At 56.3% G+C, this 17,545-nt stretch overlaps 1 protein-coding gene across 3 annotated transcripts in view; it reads left to right on the forward strand.

The window, feature by feature from the left end:
* Window positions 1–3,391: 3,391 nt before the first annotated feature.
* SOX13 (SRY-box transcription factor 13) overlaps window positions 3,392–17,545 on the forward strand; it is a 44,152-nt gene continuing 29,998 nt past the window's right edge. For 2 of the 3 annotated variants that reach the window (XM_087436808.1, XM_087436810.1), the window contains exon 1: window positions 6,422–6,503. In XM_087436808.1, the coding sequence (XP_087292934.1) occupies window positions 6,484–6,503 (20 nt within the window). In that variant the 5' untranslated portion in view covers window positions 6,422–6,483. Of the gene's footprint in view, window positions 4,038–6,421; window positions 6,504–17,545 lie in introns of those variants that run through there. The other variant, XM_004425142.3, reaches the window with a different exon arrangement.

Consider the following 17,545-nt stretch of genomic DNA (forward strand, 5'->3'; position numbering starts at 1 on the left):
ATTCAGGCCCTAAGGCTTTCTCTCTGGCCCTCATTCCCAGTGAGTTCTTAGCTAGGCCATGAACCTAGAGTCACCCACTTTGAATCTCTAGCCTGCAGACTTGGCCTGTCCCAGGCCTGTCCTCTTCCAGCCGCCCTCAGTCTTCCTGGCAGAAACCCGAGGGGACAGGAGGGAGGGATGAAAGGAAAGTGAAAGTATCAGCCTCTCCGGATGGCCCCTTCTCCCCAACCCCCACCCCCGTTGCCATGGAGACCAGAACAAAGCCTCTCTCTCCCTTCTTTTCTGGATTGTTAATTGTCTTTCCTCCATGGTGCCTTTGTTAATTGTTGCCAGTCCCTCCCAGGATGAGGATCTAGGTCTCCTCAAGACAGGAAATAGGGGTAAAAAAAAAGTTAGGGGGTGGGGGAGGGGCACTGTAAGCCAGGTAGCTGGTAGGGGGTGGAGGGGAAGAGGACTGAGGAGGCAATGTCAGGATTTTCTAAATTGCCCAGGCTTCTGGAAGGGAACACCCTCTTCACTCTCCCTCCCTCCCTCCATCAGCTGCCTTTTCAGGTGGGGCCCATTGGCCCCCCTCTGTGGGAAGGAATGGGAGAGAATGGAAAAAGAAAAGAGAAAAACAACCATTGTGTGTCTGTGCATGTGTGTGCGGGCGCCCTCTCAGAGGGAGGTGGCCCTGTCTTTGCCCTGCACCCATTCCAAGTTGATCAGTAGGACATGCGGCCTGATTTTTACCCCCAGCGTTTAGGACTACTACTAATAATTAAATTTACACAGAGAGAATGTGCGCTAACTCCAGCAGTGAGAGTCACTACTCCAGCCCTCTCCCCATGCTCAAGTCCCCATGGTAGCTAAACACATGAAAAATGGAGCAGAAAAGTTTTGGAAGTGTGTGTGTGTGTGTAAAAAGGACTCAAGCCACCAGCATTAGCTGAGCACATGCACTGAGTAGGGTCCTTGTGTGTGTGCTGGGGGGTGATGATATGAGTTGAGTCCTCTGTCCTTGGGAGAAAGTCCTCCAGTTAGGGGACAGGAGGCCAACTGTCACATAAGAGGCAGAGAGCTGTTTTCACTTCTAGGGTCTAAGCCAGAATCTAGGCTGTTGAATAATACTCGAGTGTTAGTTTATGTGGTTCAGATTCTAAGGACCATCAAACCCTATAAGAAGAGAAGCAGGATGGTAGAGCAGGAAACACATGGATTTGAAGGCCAGAAAACCTGGGTTCAAATGTCAGCTCTTGCCTCTTCACTACGTGGTCTTGCAAACTTTTCTTCCCCTCTCTGAGTGTCATTTTCCTCACCTGCAAAATGGAACTGTCCCATCCTCACAGAGCTGTTGACAGATAAAGGAGATCACATGTGTGAAGTACCAGCCTTGGGTAAGATCTCTCTCCTTCCTGTGCACAGAGAAGAGATGCTTCTGGAATGCTGATTCCTTCCAGATCTTTTACTCTCAAATTCTGAGAGGCAAATGAAACATTCTCTGAATCAACCTGTTATCTTCTTGATTAGCTTCCACACCCGAGTGTGACTCGGGAAAGCTCGGGTAGAACTGAGTGGAGTGTAGATGGAAGAGATGGCCTGCCTCTGAAAAGTCGCTCCTGTGGCGTTCACCCCAGTGCAAGACCCGGCTCAGCTGAGCACTTCTGACTCGTAAGTCTGGCTACAGGTATCTAGAAAAGCACTGCCTCAGTCAGCAGGATGAAGACTTGCCACCAAGACAAGCTCCGCTAGGCTGGGCCTGACCTGACCTGACCTGAACCAACCAGCAAGCACCCTCCTCTAGGCTTCTGGTGGAGATACAGTGGATGGGGGTGTTGGAGAGAGGAGAGCCCACCTCCCACCTCTCTGCGCTTTCTCTCTCAATTTGCCATGGCTAAGGACAGCTACAGGAAGGGATAAACAGTGAAGGTACCCAATGAAAATGATCAGGGGCCAGAGAAAAACCACCAATAAATGGAAAACACAGGCATGCTGGCCGGGAGGAGGAAAGGCTTGGTGGCATCTGGGCAACTCCTTCATGGTTTCTGAAATGGCTTCGTCCACACTCATCCAAAAGCCAGACCCTGAAGAGTTAATATTGACTTCTCCCACTTCCTAACCCGCACCTGTTTCCTCCTTTCCATCCTCCCCACCCCTAGCTTAGCTCAGGCCTGCATCATTTGTACCCTGGTTAGTGCCATTGTGTGGTCACTGGCCTCCCTTTGTCCAACTGGACTGCTCTCATCAGAAGCCCTGCTTAGAATCCCTCAGTGACTCCCCACTACCTTCAATCAACCAGTTGATCAAATATCAAAGTATTTATCAAGGGCCCGCTCTTTGCCAAGCAAGGGATGTAACAGTGAACCACAGAGACACCTCCCTGCCCTCATGCAGCATACAGTCCAGTGGGGGAGACAGACGAATGGTTACCATACCATCCACCACTGGGGGCTTCCAGAGCCATACATAGATGGGGCTCCTGACCCAGATTTGGCCATTAAGAAAGGCTCCTAGAATTAGTATTGGGCTGAGACCTAAAAGATGAATGAAAGGAGCTAGCCAAGGACTGCGGTGGGGAATGATGAAATCCAGAGGTCTTGGAAGGTCTGTGAGGGACAAGCCATCACCTGCTGAGATGCGGGCCCCCACACCGTGGGCCATGTTGCTTGCAGTCCCGTGATCGCCTGCTCCACTCCCAACGTCCTCCCAAGATCCGGTTCAGATGACACCTCCCACAAGAAGACAGATTCAGTCCCCACACCCGAATGCCCTTGGTGGCCCCCAGGCCCCATGTGCTTGCCGGATCTCAGCAATTTTCCACTGCCCTGTAATTATTTGTTCACTCATCTGTCTCCTTCACAAAACGGAATCCAGAAAGGGCAGGGCACTATCACGTTTACCCTGATGTCCCCAGCACCCAGTCGGGTGCAGCAGATTGTAGGCATTTAATAAATACGTTTAACTAAAGAAATCCACCTCCTTATGTAGAACAGGGAAGGAAAAAAAATAAAAGATTTGTTGGAGAGAGTGCAAAACGACAGGACTAGGGAGTGGTCTGAGACATCAGGAAGCTGTCTAGCTGCAGGTGGGATCACGTTCCTAAGGGAGCTTCTGAAACGGAGTTTGTAAAAAGCCTAAATCGAGGCTGTCTGTCTGGAGGGGTTGGGAGGCTGGGAGTTGGATCGACTTCTTGGTTCTTGCTCTAAGGAGCGAAGATTCTCTGTAGCGACCGTCATACCTGGGCAGTGGGAGCGGGCAGAACCCACCTCTTTCTTCTTTTCTCTCCACGCCCTCACTTCACCTCCTCCCACCCCCGCCGCCCAGGAACCTTAGCTCCCCCTTTCCAACAGAGGTTTCCAGCTGTTGAAGCCTGGCTGGACCTGGCTGTGGGGAGGAGGAGAGAACTCTCTGTCCCTCCCTCCTTCCCCTCCCTCCTTCTCCATCTCCCCACCCTTCCTCCCTCCTCCTCCCCCTGCCCGCTCTGCCTCCCTCTTTCTCCTCTGAGGCTGCGGAGTCGCCTCGCAGCAGCGAGCCGCGAGCGCCCTGCTCCCGGTCCAGGCTTGGAACTGAACTGTGGGAGCACGGCTCCTGGAGCCCCGGCCGGAGCGGCGAGCCCAGCTCTGAGCCCGGGCGCAGCGGTCAGCCGCGGAGGCCGATCCGGACCGAGCCGAGGCGCGGCACGCGGAGCGGGGAGCCGGCTCAGCGTCCGGCGAGCCGGGCAGAGGACCGCGGAAGGCAGGGAGCCGGCGGCGGGCAGAGGGCAGAGGGCAGAGAGCAGAGAGCGGCCTGGCTCGCGGAGGACGCCGCCCTCCCGGAACCGCGCTCTCCGCCCGGGACGGCGGCCCGTCGTGGGGCGGGGACCCACGGTGGCCACAAGTGCGGAGCGACTCCCGGGCCCACGGCGGGGGGCGTGCCCCCTCCCAGCCCCGGCGCCGCAGCCCCGCCGCCCAAGCGCAGCGCCGCCGGGCATGTGAGCGGGAAGCCCGGGCTGCCAGCCGCGGGGACCGGACGGAGGAGGAGCAGGAGCGCGGAGCCCGAGCCCAGCGCCCGGCTGAGTAGTAAGTGCGCCCCCTCCGCGCCCCAGCGCGCCGCCGCGCCCCTCGCCCCAGCCCTCCGAAGTTTGACGCTCGCGTCCCCACGTTTCTGGGCACACGCCGGCTCTCATCTCTGCGAGTTTCCATCCTTCGCAAAGTTTTTCGGGAAGGAACGGACCCCACCCACCCCCAACAACGCCGTCCAGACCCGGGTGCTTGTGGAGAGGGGTGGCAGCCCGGTAGGGCGGTGGGTGGCTCTGGGTCTGTGTGCGCTCCATGCGAGCAGAGCTTGGTGTGTCTCCCCCCAGCCCGCGCCCGCTCCTCGCCGACCGGCCGGGGGCACTAGGTCTTGCTCACCAGCCTGTCTGTGCGCTTAGTTCAAGGATTTCCCTGCGGGGAGCCGAGACGACCTGTGCGCGCCCCGCGTGTGGCTCGGGTGCCCGCGCTGAATCGCAGACCACCCCTCCCCCCCGCCCTGGTTGTGTGAGGTGCGGGGTCCAGCCACGCAACCTTCCCCACCCTTCCAGGTTCTCTCCCCGGCGGCCCAGCCGGGCGCTGCATCCTGTTTGTTTTCTGCTCCGGCTGCTCCAGCTTCACCCCCCGCCCACCTCCCACCCTAGTCTTCTTCTGACCGCCCCCACCTCCCGCCTTTGGATGTCGGAGGTGAATCTTTTCATCCCTATTTCACTGCAAAAGCAAATCGTGCCTAGGGGTAGGGAGGTGGGGAGGGGGGCTAGTTGCTGTGTTCCCAGCGGCTCGCCATTGTTTTCCCACCCCGCGCGTTCCGTACGTAAACACACACACACACACACACACGCGCACACACACACACGTGCGCGCCGGCTGCTTGGAGTCCCCACACGCGCAGGGATCGTCCGCGGGATTCTCCAGCTGCCGCCTGGGTCTTGCAGGCTGGAGGTGCTCCATTCCCTAGCCGGGACTGGGGAGGGCACGAGGCGTGGGGGTTGCCGGGGAGTCCCGGGCGGGGCCGCGAGCTGGTCTGGGCGGGAAGTGGATTTTGAACTTCAGCCCTGGACCTCTCCTAGAGGACCCCGAGCACACGAGCGGCGGCTCCCGCCCTGGAGGGCCGACGGCAGCTGCAAGGACTCCAACGGCGCTCTTGGCAGCGCCTCTGTGACGGGGGCTAGGAGGAAGCCCCTAGCCGAGGAGTTTTCCTGGGAAGTTTGCTTTGACTCTGTGGGAATTTCCGGGCAGGGCGCCTGGGCGCTGGCTCTGGGAAGGGCCTGGCGAAAGACGGAGAAGATGCTGCTCGGGGCCGAGTTTCCAGAGATCCTGTTTTCCACCGAGCTCCCGTAGGAAGTGGAGCTCCTGATGCTGGGATTCAGCACATTTGGGCCTGATTGCCCACCTGTGGGCAGCGTGAGCTCGCGCGAGCTCCTTACCTTCTCCAGATTTTCCCCCATGCAAGATGGGCCGAGTTATGCCTGCATCTTTGAAACTGGCCTCTGATGATGAGTTCAGGGATACTGGTTGGGAGGCATGAACTCAGGAGTGTGGGGACCCCCTGGTTGGGCCACTGAAGCCAAATGTAGCTTAGAGGTTAAGAGCCGGGGTCGGAGTTAGATCCCAGACACTGCCACTGTAGACATTTAAACTACTACTCTGTGCCTCGGTTTGCTCACCTGTAAAATGGGTTTAATATGAACAGTACCTACCTCATGGGGTTGTCTTGAGGATTAAAAGTCTTAATAAAGCGAAGCTCATAGAGCAGTGCCTGGCATAAAGAAAGTGCTGGAGGAACTGTGGCTGTTATTGTCATTGTGACCTAAGTGACCTTGTGTGGAGACCAGGAGAGCACTTTGGGGTTGTGCTCATTTCATCAATGATAGTGACTGTCCACATCTGGGAAGGAAGAAACCTCAGACTTCTTCCCACCATTTCCTGATTTGGACTCCTCCGACTCTCCCTACTCCTTGTCAAGTTCCATCTTGCTAAGTCTTTTTTCTTTTTTCCCTTTCTCCCTCCCTTCTTCACAATGTTTGTGAAAGGCGCTTCATTCCCTGCTTTTCCTCATTCTTAAAAATCAATCTTGGCCCGACTGCAGTGTTCTCAGTGGAAAGCAGGCCCCAGGAAGGAAGTGTCTCCACCAGGGTGCCCCCGAGTGTCCTCGCCCTGGGCCACTGGCTCAGGACTGGATGCGCATCTGTGTCTCTGGGGCTGAGTGAGTTTCCGGAGAGAGGAGCCCAGGTGCCCAGGGCCCCAGGGGAGAGTCAGGTGGGATGGCTGGGGCTGTTCCCCGGGGGGCACTGCTCCCTGGGTGGCATCTCTGTCACCCCCCGTGGGGGCTCACTTGGGAACCTGGAAGACCCCAGCTGCCTGGGCAGATTGGATGTGGGATTTGGGGTAAGTGAGGGACAAAAGTGTCACCTTCAACTTTTCACTTGCAGATGGAGTATTTTCTAGGAATTTGGATTTGTCACAAGCTCCTGGTCTGATTCTGGACTCTGCAATGCACAGCATAAGTATGGGGTGAGCTGAGCAACAAGGTGACAGGGAGGAAGAGCAGGCTGCTGCCCCCCAGTCCTGCTGCCTTGGAGAATGGCTCCTCTCTCCTTTCTCTGACCTCTAACCCCACCCCAGACATGGGGGATGGCCAGAAGGTTGGGTCTTGGTGCTAGGAGACCCACGGCTGGGCCGCTGTCAGTGATGAGGAGCAGCACTGCAGTCGCCGCATTCCTCTCTGTAACAGGAATCTGTTGACCGCCAGTTGTGTGCGGGGCCTTGTACTAGGAGCAGGGCTTCAGGGGTGAACCAGAGAGGTCGTGTGCCTGCCTTCAGGGAGCCTTCTTTCTAGTGGGAGGAGACAGGCAATAAATAACTTTACAATAAGTGACCAAGACAATATTAGATCTTGTGTGATGTGAAAGAGATCCAACAGGGTGATGTGATGGAGAATGTATGTGTGGGGGGCAGGCAGGGGTGGCCCTAGGTTGAGAAGCCAGTGAAAGCTGACCTGGGGAGAGGACAGCTCAGCCAAAGCTAGAAGGATGAGACGGAGCTAGCTGCACGAAGACCTGCAGACAGGATTGCAGGCAGAGGGAGCAGCAAATGAAAAATCCCTGCGGCCAGAGGCGGGTTTGCCACAGCAGTGTGGCTGGAGGGGGAGATGGAGCAGTGGGAGGAGGGTGGTCACACAGCGCCTGGTAGGACTGGTTAGGAGCCTGGATTTTATACCCAGGGCAATGGGAAGCCATTGGAGAGTTTTAAGTAGAGGAGTGACATGATCTGATTTATAATTTTGAAAGATTATGTGGTACCCAAGAAATGGTCATCAGAATGGCCCCAGGGGAGGGAAATGGGGGCTGAGGAATAGGATGAAGGAAAGATGGTGTTTTCTCTGTACATCCTTTTGTCCTTTCTGAATGTAGTACCATGTTGTACCATAGGTATATCAGCTATGCCCAAAAACCCCAAAACCAAAAAGTGTAGTTTAAAAAGAATAGCTTATAGGGCCGGCCCTGTGGTGAGCGGTTAAGTGTACGCGCTCCGCTGCGGCGGCCTGGGTTCGGATCCCGGGCGTGCACTGACACACCGCTTGTCAGGCCATGCTGTAGCGGCGTCCCATATAAAGTGGAGGAAGATGGGCATGGATGTTAGCCCAGGACCAGTCCTCCTCAGCAAAAAAAAAAGAGAAGGATTGGCATGGATGTTAGCTCAGGGCTGATCTTCCTCACACACACACAAAAAAGAATAGCTTATAACTTGGAAAATGTATATAATAAGAGAAAAAAACTGATATAAAACTACATAGAGTAGTAGCAATTTTGTAAAGATCACTGTATGTGTACACACGCCCATCATGCACACATACGTAGAGAGAAGACTAGAAGGCTGCCTTGAAATGTTTGCTGAGGTTAATTCTGGATACTGGATGTAGGGGTGATTTTTATTTCCTTCTTTATCTGCTGTTGATTTTTCCAGCCTTCTACAATGGTCATGAATTGCTTATAAGTGGAAAAAAATGTAAAAAAGATATATTGCTTCGGCTACTAAGTAGAGAGTAGCTTGAAAGGGAAACAGGAATGGAAGCAGAGGGGCCGGCTCAGAGGCTGATTCCAAACTGACGCCTTGGATGCAGTGGGCCAACGGGAGGCTGTTCTGGAGGCAGGACCAATAGGTCTCACTGAGGCACCGTTGCCTAACCTGCCGCTCTGCTCTTGCCTGGAGACAGTGCTGCACCCCAGCCCAGATGCCGTAGTCAGGAGTGGTGGCGTCAGGGATGGTGAGGGGTGATTCCCAGTGCTGCCCTGGCTGTGGACGTGTCTCAGGTCCCAGCTACATCCTTATCCCCCTCACTCCTCCTAGTGGGGAGAGCCCCTCCTGAACATTTTGCTAGTTTGACAATTAGCAGATTCAGAGCAACATGATGTATACAGTAAGAAGAATTTAGAGCCAGGAGAGGTGCTCGCCACATGACATCTCTAGCCTCCATTTTTCCATCTGTGAAATGGGGCAACAACAGTGACCATACTTACCTGTTAGGACTTGGGAGGCTGGCATCTGAGAGCGTCCGCAGCAGCACTCCGTGAATGGCTAGGGTCTGGGTTTGCTGTTGCCAGAGACCAGGCCCCCCTGCCCCCCCAGGGGCTGACACTCATTCTACACAGGTTTTCTCCTCCTGGGCTGCTTTGAGGTGGGCCCTTATTGGGCAGCTCCCTGAGTAGGTCGCCAGGAAGTGGAGCCACTGAAAAGTGGAATTCAAGTGCAGCTGTGCCCGCATGTGCCCCTCCCCAGCCGTCTTCAGGGGCGAAGCTGGATGTTTGAAAAGGGCTCTGTGCTGGAAGGCCCGGCCAGCCTGCCAGGGAGTCCTGCTTTGAATGGGAATGATTCTTGTCCTCAGTGTTTGCTTAAGAGGGCTCGCTCCTGCCTGAACTCGCTGGGATCCTCAGCCTTTGCTAGTCCCCTTCCTGGAACCCGCATGTGTTAGCCAGGAAGGCTGTCACAGTGCCTGTCACCAGGCCCCACAGAGGACCACGCACACCTCCCTCCCTATCTCCCTGCTCCCAAGCAGGAAGGCACGCCCTGGATGGGAGGCTTTTGCCCTGCGACACCCATTTTGCCTGCCCCTTCCTTGGTCCTCCTTCCAACTCCTTGGGAGGACTTGATTAGGAGATTTGTTACAGGCCAGCTCAACAGGGCCACCTTCAGCCTCCACCAGCTTCTCTGATCAGGGATGACTCTGTTTCTTTGAAAAATTCAAAGAAAAAAATACTTTCTCTGAGCAACAGGGGTATGGACGTTCCCTCCTAAGAGGGGGTGGGGCCTCCACTTCAGCCTGAGTGCCTGTTATATGCCATGGACCTCGCCAGAGACCCATGAGACCGTCCCTGCTGAAGCCTCATGGTGGTGAAGGCCCTTGGGCCTCCCCTGGGAACAGATTTCCATGTACCCTGCCTGGTCCACAGCATAGACCCTCCCAGTGACCACCTGCGACTCCAGGCGTGTTCTGGGCTCTCCTCCCGCTGCTTTAGGAAGACCCCTCTGCTCCTGTGACCTGCCTCTTTTGGGAGGAGCCAGAGGCCCTGCTGTGGCCCTGCTGACTCCTAGGTGCTGTCAGGGAGGGTCTGGGTGGAACCAGGGATGAAACAGCGACAGTGGTCAGACCTGAGAGGCGGGAGGTGAGAGCGAGTGGCTGGGGTGTCCCCTGCCTCCTCCCAACGTCATCCGTGGGCAAATCTCAGCACCTCCCAGGATGTGCTGCACCTCAGAGCACAAGTGTGCACGTGGGGACAAGCTGGGAGAGCAGCTGGGGCTGAGATTTGTACCCAAAGGATGAGGGTTCCAGCCAGGAGTGTATTTTGAGGAAAAGAGTATGTATGGGGTCCTAGAAGAGAGGAAGGAAGAAGTGGGGTCAGTATCTCCAGCTGCCACCTTTTTTCCTAAGTGGCATCCTCTACTCAGGCCCTTTAGGTCACTGGGAAGCCTGACACATGCCATCAAATCTGAATTCAGTTCTCTTGATACACTGGGCATTCAGACTCCCCTCCCCCAGCAGTGGCCTTAGCATTTAAATGGCCTTGGCAGGAAGCCCTGGGAGCAGCCCTGGGGATTGTGGGTGGTTGGGGGGAGGGGTTTAGTGTTACTCTGCACATGGTCCCCCTGTGTCTTCTGGGGACATGTCCAAGGTAGGGTTTCACTGTTTTGGCTGGAGCAGGGGAGAACTGGGAGAGGCTAGGACTAGGCAGGAACAGGTGGGCTCCCTTCTCCTGGGTGTTTAGTCTGTAATCCCACCAGGCCTGGAGCTCCCCAAGGATGGGGATCCCTCCCAGAGGAGGCCAGACTGTTCTCCCCTCAGCCTTACCTCCCCCGGCCCCGCCCCTGCTTGACTCAGATGGAATGTGCAGCCTGTGGAACAGGCTGGGGTGAGAATAGTTCCCAGAGGGCCTTGGTCCCACAAAGGGGTGGTAACCTTGGGTGGTTCCCGCTCCTTGGCCCTGCGGGAGAGGCCCGCTGCCAATCCCAGGCCCTGTGCTGAGTTGGGGCAGAGGTGGGTGCCCGGGTGTCCAGGTCCAGCCATTTGAAGGAGCAGCCAGAGTGGTGGGATTTCCTTGGAAGTCCAGGATGAGGGTGGGTGGCCAGTCGGAGACCAGGGGTAGAGCGGGCCACACAGGCCAGTCCCCAACGCCAGGAGCTGGGATGGCCGACCCTAGACCAACATCTTCTGTTGACTTTTTGTTTAAAAATTGTGGCTCATATTTCTTATTTCTGTAGTTTCCGAAAGTCGTACAACAATGTGTATTACTTTTGTAAAAGATTTAAAATATATCTAGAATTGCCAGACAGTGAAACAGAAAAAGTCGTTAGAGTTTTTTCTCTGGACCACCAAGAGGAGTTGAAGCTTGACCAACATGACTATTCTGCAGAAAGACAGGTCCCTGGCAGGAGGGTAATAGTAGAAATATGAGAAGAAGCCTGCAAGACTGGACTGATACCCTTCCAGGATGACCCTTGGGGGGCCCAGGACTCCCCTGGCGGGCTGTGTTGTGTGGGCAGCCCAGAGGCACTTGGGAGGAGGCAGGAAGGGGAGTGAAGGCTTGCCTTAAGCTGCCCTCATGCTGACTCAAAAGAATTAACTCTTGCCTGGCCACACAAGGCAGGCCCCCTGCGCTTCTCAGAGTGGAGGGTGAGGAGTGTCCTGTCTCAGTGTGGGGTGCGAAGCTCTGGAACACTTGACCCCCAGCCCTGTTGAAGGAGCCTAAAGTCGTTCACCCAACCCTGGGAGGCTTTGGTTCTGGGCCTGTCCCTGGTGGGGTGGGTGGGGTGGGGAAGGAAGGGCTGGCAGGAAGCCCATGTGCAGGTACCACCCAGGGCTCCCAGAGGCAGGTGGGGCGAATGGAGTGGGGGATGAAGGAGGGAGCCATTGAGAGCAGAAGGGAGTGGCCCTGCTAGCCCCTGCCATCTCTCTGGCCTGCCTGGCTCCCGTTTTCTTGGCTGGTGGAGAGGGGGTGTGCGTGCATGTGTGCATGGGTGTACGCGGGCAGGCAGGGGCCTGCACTCTGGAGACCTTGGTCAGCTCCTTCTGACCCCTGGGGACCAGGCAGTGCTTCTAAGAGTCGCAGGGAGACGTTGGGGACGCTAGACCAATGTCAAGAAGGAAAGGGGACGGTGGACTGGGAGGCCAAGAAAGAGCCAGAGGGAGGCTCTCCTCTCCTCCCTGCTCCAGAGCCTCTGAGGCCCCACGTAGATTGGGGTTTCCATCCCAGTCTACCTGGTGAGGGGCTCCCTTTGCTCTGTGTAAACTCAGTTTCCTCCTACTATGTCATTGTGTGCATGGAACCACCACCACCCCCTCTCACCAGGAGTAGATGATGGAGGGGAGGCTGGCCAGGGTGGGGGGGCCGCAGAAAGAGAGGAGTGAATAGGAAAGAGCTAGTGGTGGAGTCAATGGGGTCCCCTAGCTGGGGCTGGTGGTGCAGTGGGGGGCCTTCACTCACAGGTACCCTAGCCAGGAAACAGAGTCAGAGAACAAAGGAAGGGGATCTATGTCACATCTTGCCTAGGGTAGAGGTAGGTAGCAGGAGAGCTTTTTCTTTGGTATCTGAGGAAGTCAAAGGATGAACTTGACTGCTGTCAAGTTGTACTAAGTATACAAGTCTGAGTGAATGGGACTCAGAGTCGTGCAGTGCACAGTCTGCACAGCTGTACATGATGGCCCTGTTGGATCTGTCTCAGAGCATCAGGGCGCTATGGTTTTCATAAGGTAAGTTCTCTTCTCTTCTGCCAGCTCTGCCTGGTCTTAGATTCATACTCCTCAACATGGCACCCCAAATTTGGAGGTGATTTTTGGCAATTTGTTAACCCTTTCTGGGCATTAGTTGACTTGGAGTTTGAGGAACCAGAATTGAGTGGAGGGCTTGTGTGTGAGCGTGGCTATGGTGGTGTGCTGGGCAGTTTAGAGAGGGTCTGTGGACTTGGATGTCTTCACCCTCCTTGTGGAGTCAGAGTCCTCTTTGGATAATTGGCCGCAGGTACCAGGGACCTCCTGCTTGCTGAGTCCAGGCTGGTTGGGTTTCGGGGCTCTCGGATGGGACAGGGAAGCTGCCGGCCATCGGGGAGGAGGGAGGTTCCTGTCTCACCTGGAGCAGCCCTCCCCCACGCCCTTTTGCTGGCTTAAACCCCACAGGGTCTTCTTTATGTCCTTCCTTCCTCTCTCCCTCTCATGTCATCAAAACTCACCCCTCCCTGAGCCTGTTAGCCCGCTGCTGGGCCTCTTGAATCCAAGAGGTGACTGTCCAGGTGGAACTTGGGGTGGAGGTGGCGTGGCTGTGTGTGCCTGTGGGGGCCTGCCCCGTGCACCCGTGCACCCCGCAGACACGTGAGGAGCGCCTGCCTCGGGCTGTGCCCTGCTAGGCTGCAGCCTTACACAGTTCGGAGGAAGATAAAGAGAAGTAAATAATCGATGCGACACTGACTGACAGAGTGGGGGTGGGAGGCACAGGGTGGAGCGCTTCCGGAGCACCGAGGAGGGTACCACCACCAGATCTGGGCAGTCGGGGAAGGCTCCCTGTAAGAGGAAACAGAAAGACCTGGAGGGTGAGGAGGATATGGCTCAGCAAGAACAAGTCAGAGAGGGGCCGGCCTGGTGGCCTAGCGGTTAAGTTCATGCGCTTCGCTTCGGCGGCCCGGAGTTCAGAAGTTCCGATCCTGGGCGTGGACCTACTCACCGCTCATCAGGCCGTGCTGAGGCGGCATCCCACATAGAGGAACTAGAAGGATGTTCAGCTATGACATACAACTATCTGCTGGGGCTTTGGGGAGAAAAAAGGAAAAGAGGAGAAAGATTGGCAACAGATGTTAGCTCAGGGCCAATCTTCCTCAAAAAAAAAAAAAAAACCCCGAACAAGTCAGAGAGAAGAGAGGGTTGTGAGGGCAGATCCCCGCACATCTCCCAGGGGCCCCACCTGGGTCACCAAGGGCATGTCAGATGGTCCTGTCCCTCACCAAGGACCCTGGGGGTGTCGTGACTTTGGGGGCAGGGGAGTGGCGGGCATTCGAAGACAGGGTGGCTAGGGGCTCCTGACACCCAGAGGCCTTGTTCAGCTATGAATTGTGTGTGCCAGCACGGGGAGCATGGGTTTTGGGGTACACTGATGGGGTGTGTGCGGGCTGCCTGTGGTGTGGTGCTGGGGGTTCAAACGGGACTTGGGCACACTGTGGTGTGCGGGATGGGGAGCCCAAGCCTTTCCCCGGCAGCCACGGGGGTGCAGGACTGCAGGGTCGGCGGCACACCGGCCAGGCTGCCATTAAATGCCTCCGCTGCTTCTCCCCTCCCCTCCCTTCCCCTCCCTTCCCTCCCGAGAATCGGCCCCTCCGGGGCTGCCAGGACGGGGCAGGTGCTGGCAGGGCTGCCGGAGCCCCACGCCGAGGCAGGCTGGGCCTGGCCGCCAGGCTGCAGGGTAAACAAGCCCGCGCACAGGCGGGCAGGCGGGAGGACAGGTGTCTCAGGAGCGCTGCAGACACAAAGGGCTGCTTGTCTCCTCCACCCTGGCCCCCGGGAGCAGACCCTCCTGCCTCTCTCAGGCCCAGACCAGAGACCAGTGGCCGGGTCAGCCAGGGGGTGTGGGCGTGAGGGATGGGGGTGCTCACCTCCAGACTCCCTGAATCTCGGGGCTGGTTTTTTTTTTCTTTTTTTTTTTGTGAGGAAGATCAGCCCTGAGCTAACATCCATGCCAATCCTTCTCTTTTTGCTGAGGAAGACTGGCCCTGGGCTAACATCTGTGCCCATCTTCCTCCACTTTATATGGGACGCCGCCACAGCATGGCCTGACAAGCGATGCCTTGGTGCGCGCCCGGGATCCAAACCCGGACGGCCAGCAGCAGAGCGCGCGCACTTAACCGCTAGGCCACGGGGCCGGCCCCTTGGGGCTGGTTTTTTCTTGCTTGAGGCAGAGGTAAAACCAGTCCATATGCGGCACTGCCCCAGGGCCAGGAGGCCTGCCTCCGAACAGATCCACCAGCCGTGAGGCCTCTGTGGGTCTCAGTTTCCCGCTGGAAAGACAGCAAGACCCTCACCCCTGCTGGGGCACCGGAGGAAGAAATGGATGGGACCAGGGAAAAGAACCTGGAGCTTTCTAGAAGGAAGAAGGGTTACATGTCAGGAGTGATGGAAGGTGGGGCGAGAAGTAGGGATCCCTGGGCCAAGAGATTCCAGGTGGGATTTGGGGTGGAGGTGGCTGGGTGCAGCAACATCCCCCTCCCTCTGTACCTCTTTATGGAACAAACTTTACTGAACACCTACTGTGTGCCAGGCGCTGCACTGGGGTTGGGGGAGGCAGCGAAGAATAGTGCAGTACCAGCAGGGACAGGCCGACTCTGGAGCCACACTGCCTGTGTGGTCTTGGCTAAGTAACTTAACCTCTCTGAGTCTCCGTTTCCTCGCCTGTAACATGGGGGTGATAAGAGTCACTGCCTCGTGGGGCTGTTGTGATTGTCAGATGTGTGAAGAGGTGCCTGCTCAGCTGCGGTTGTGTCATAGGGCTATGTAAGAGAAGGTCATTATTGTCCCTTTCCCTGAGAGAGAGCCAGAGTCTGGGAGGTGGACAAGTAGGCAGATAATTGCAGTCCAGTCAAGTAGTTGAGACCAGGGATGTCCAAGGGCTCTGGAATGCCCTGGAGGAAGAATCCACTCTTCTAGAATTTTCAGGGAGTGATTTATAAAGAAGGGGCAACATTTGAGCTGGGCTTTGAGTGAGGTGTAGGGATTTTGTGGTCAAGAATGTAGGAAGGGCCTTCTGGGCAGGGGCCAGGGAGCCAGAGCCCCGAGGGGTGGACGTGACTTTTTGCGCCTGTACTCCAGATCTGTGGGGACGACAGCCGGAGGGGTGGTCTGGGCCAGGCTGAGGAGGGCCTGCACGGCAGGCGAAGGCGTCCAGGGCCGTCCCCAGCCTGCCCCGGGGTTCAGTGCCAATTTTGGTCATCACTCAGTGTCTTTTTGCTCCTCCTCCCCACACCAATACATTATGAGTAACTCTCACTCGGGAATGTTCTTCAATTTGTAGAGGAGCAGAATAGTTTAGTGAAAACGCCATGGAGTTTGCGAATCAGGAAGTTCTGGATTTGAACTTTTGGATTTTGAATCTCGATATTGGGCCTTTTACCTCATTCTTTGAGCCATATTGTCTTTATCCATAAAATGGGATAAGGGTGCCTCCCCTGTGACAGGGCTCTAGAGAAGAGGTGTGCGCATACTGATGGATGCAGCTGCACGGTAGACACAGCAGGCGCGAGCTGTTCAGGTTACTCTCTGGTCTCACCCACGTCAGGAACCTTTCTGGGCCTCGGTCTCTAATCCCTAACATGGAACCAGTCGTCTGTCTCCTTCCTTCCATGGTTTTCGGACTGGTGATGGGCCTGGCTGCCCATTTCCTGGGTAGATCTCAGTAAAGCTGGGAGGCCCAGGGCCAGAGGGATCCGGCTGGGCTACAGGCTGCAGTGGAGGGGCTGACTCCCCAGTGGCTACACCAGTGGTTGCAGCCGGTGCTGCTCCCCGTGCATCAGGCAGTGGCCCCCCATCTCGCCCTTCCCCCCGGGGTGGCGCCCTCTGGCGTCTTCCTCTGACTGCTGTGCTGGTGTTTGAAGGCTGACGGGCAGCTGGGCCAGTGGGCACTAGAGGGGACCAAGGCCCTGGCCTAGCCTGTGTGCCCTCAGGCCTGTCACTTCACCTCTTGGGACCTCACTTGTCCCATCCGAGACTTGGGAAGGACCATTTTGACCTCTCCTGGGATGAAACAAGATTGCTGTGCTGCTTTCGCAGTAGAGTCAGATGAGGACAATGACAGCCACCCTGGGAATTTTTGTTGCAATTTCAAAATCCAGGTGTGGAGTCAGACACTTTGTCACAATCCCACGTCTGCACTTGGTGGTGCCCTCCACAGTGTGCCTGCTTCTGCCTTATCTCAGGGGTGCCTCATGGAACCTTGTGAGTTAGGAAGGGAAGAGAGTACCTACTCCTCATTTTGTGGATGAGAAAATGGAGATTTGGAGACAGGGACTTGCCCGGGTGGTGGGGCTTCCTAGTCTCACACTGGCTGTGGGTCTGCCCGGATGAGGCTGGTCCACGTGGCATGTCTGACCTTGTGCAGAACAAGTGGAAACCCACTCTGGGATCTTGCTGCAGGGTCTCCTGGCCTCCTGCCATTGGTTTTGAGGAATTGGTGATGGGAATGGGTAGGGGCATCGGGGAATGTCTGGAGCCCATGGGGTCTCCTGATAGTCACAGGGAACCCATCCCGAGTTTCAGATCTGGAAGGATGTTTGCCTTGGCAGGAACCACCATTCTCCTCCCTCACTTGCCACCTTGGCCGTGCCCGGCGTGGGCATAGCCCCATTTTCTCTTCCTCCTCTGCACTCATGTTTCTCAGGTGGCTGTGAGGCGAGGTGAGGCCATGAAGAGAAGCTGGCACAAAGGGGATGCTGGGAGATGGGGCCAGGGACAGTACTCTGGGATCCCCTGGCCAGGTGGTCGGATAGCTTCCTAGGAAACGGCCCGGGTAAGAGAGAGGCAGAACGAGCAGTGGTGACACTTGGATTTTTCCAGGGGCCATGTGCATGTTTACATACAATTTGCATATGACTAATACACTGAACACAATTTCATAATCTACACCCAGGCTCATTCCCATTTGCCTTTTATTATTGTTCTTTTCAAAGACGAATGCTTCTGGCTTTCGGCTCTTGTCTGTTCCCTCTACTCCTGTCGCATCTGCCCCGACTCCTTTCACAGAGGGCAGGCGGCTGGGAACAGAGAGTCAGCTTTGGGTCATCTTTGCCATCGATCCACCCTCCCTGGGGTGAGCACAGGGGCTGGGCCAGCCCCAACTGCTGCTCTTTAGCGGGAACACACAGGCCGGCCTCCCCCCTGCTGCCTGCAGCCACCGCTCACCTGTAAGTGGGGAAAGGGCACCTTCACATGCAGGTACACAGTGCTTGGCACTTAGCAGGTGCTTGATAAATCTGAGGATGAAGCGAAATTAGAGACCAGTGGGAGCGTTGGAAAGCCAAGACATCCTGTA

Source organism: Ceratotherium simum, chromosome 2, assembly GCF_057802395.1.
Source record: "Ceratotherium simum simum isolate JZ-2026a chromosome 2, ASM5780239v1, whole genome shotgun sequence".
In the NCBI taxonomy this organism is placed as follows: Eukaryota; Metazoa; Chordata; class Mammalia; order Perissodactyla; family Rhinocerotidae; genus Ceratotherium; species Ceratotherium simum.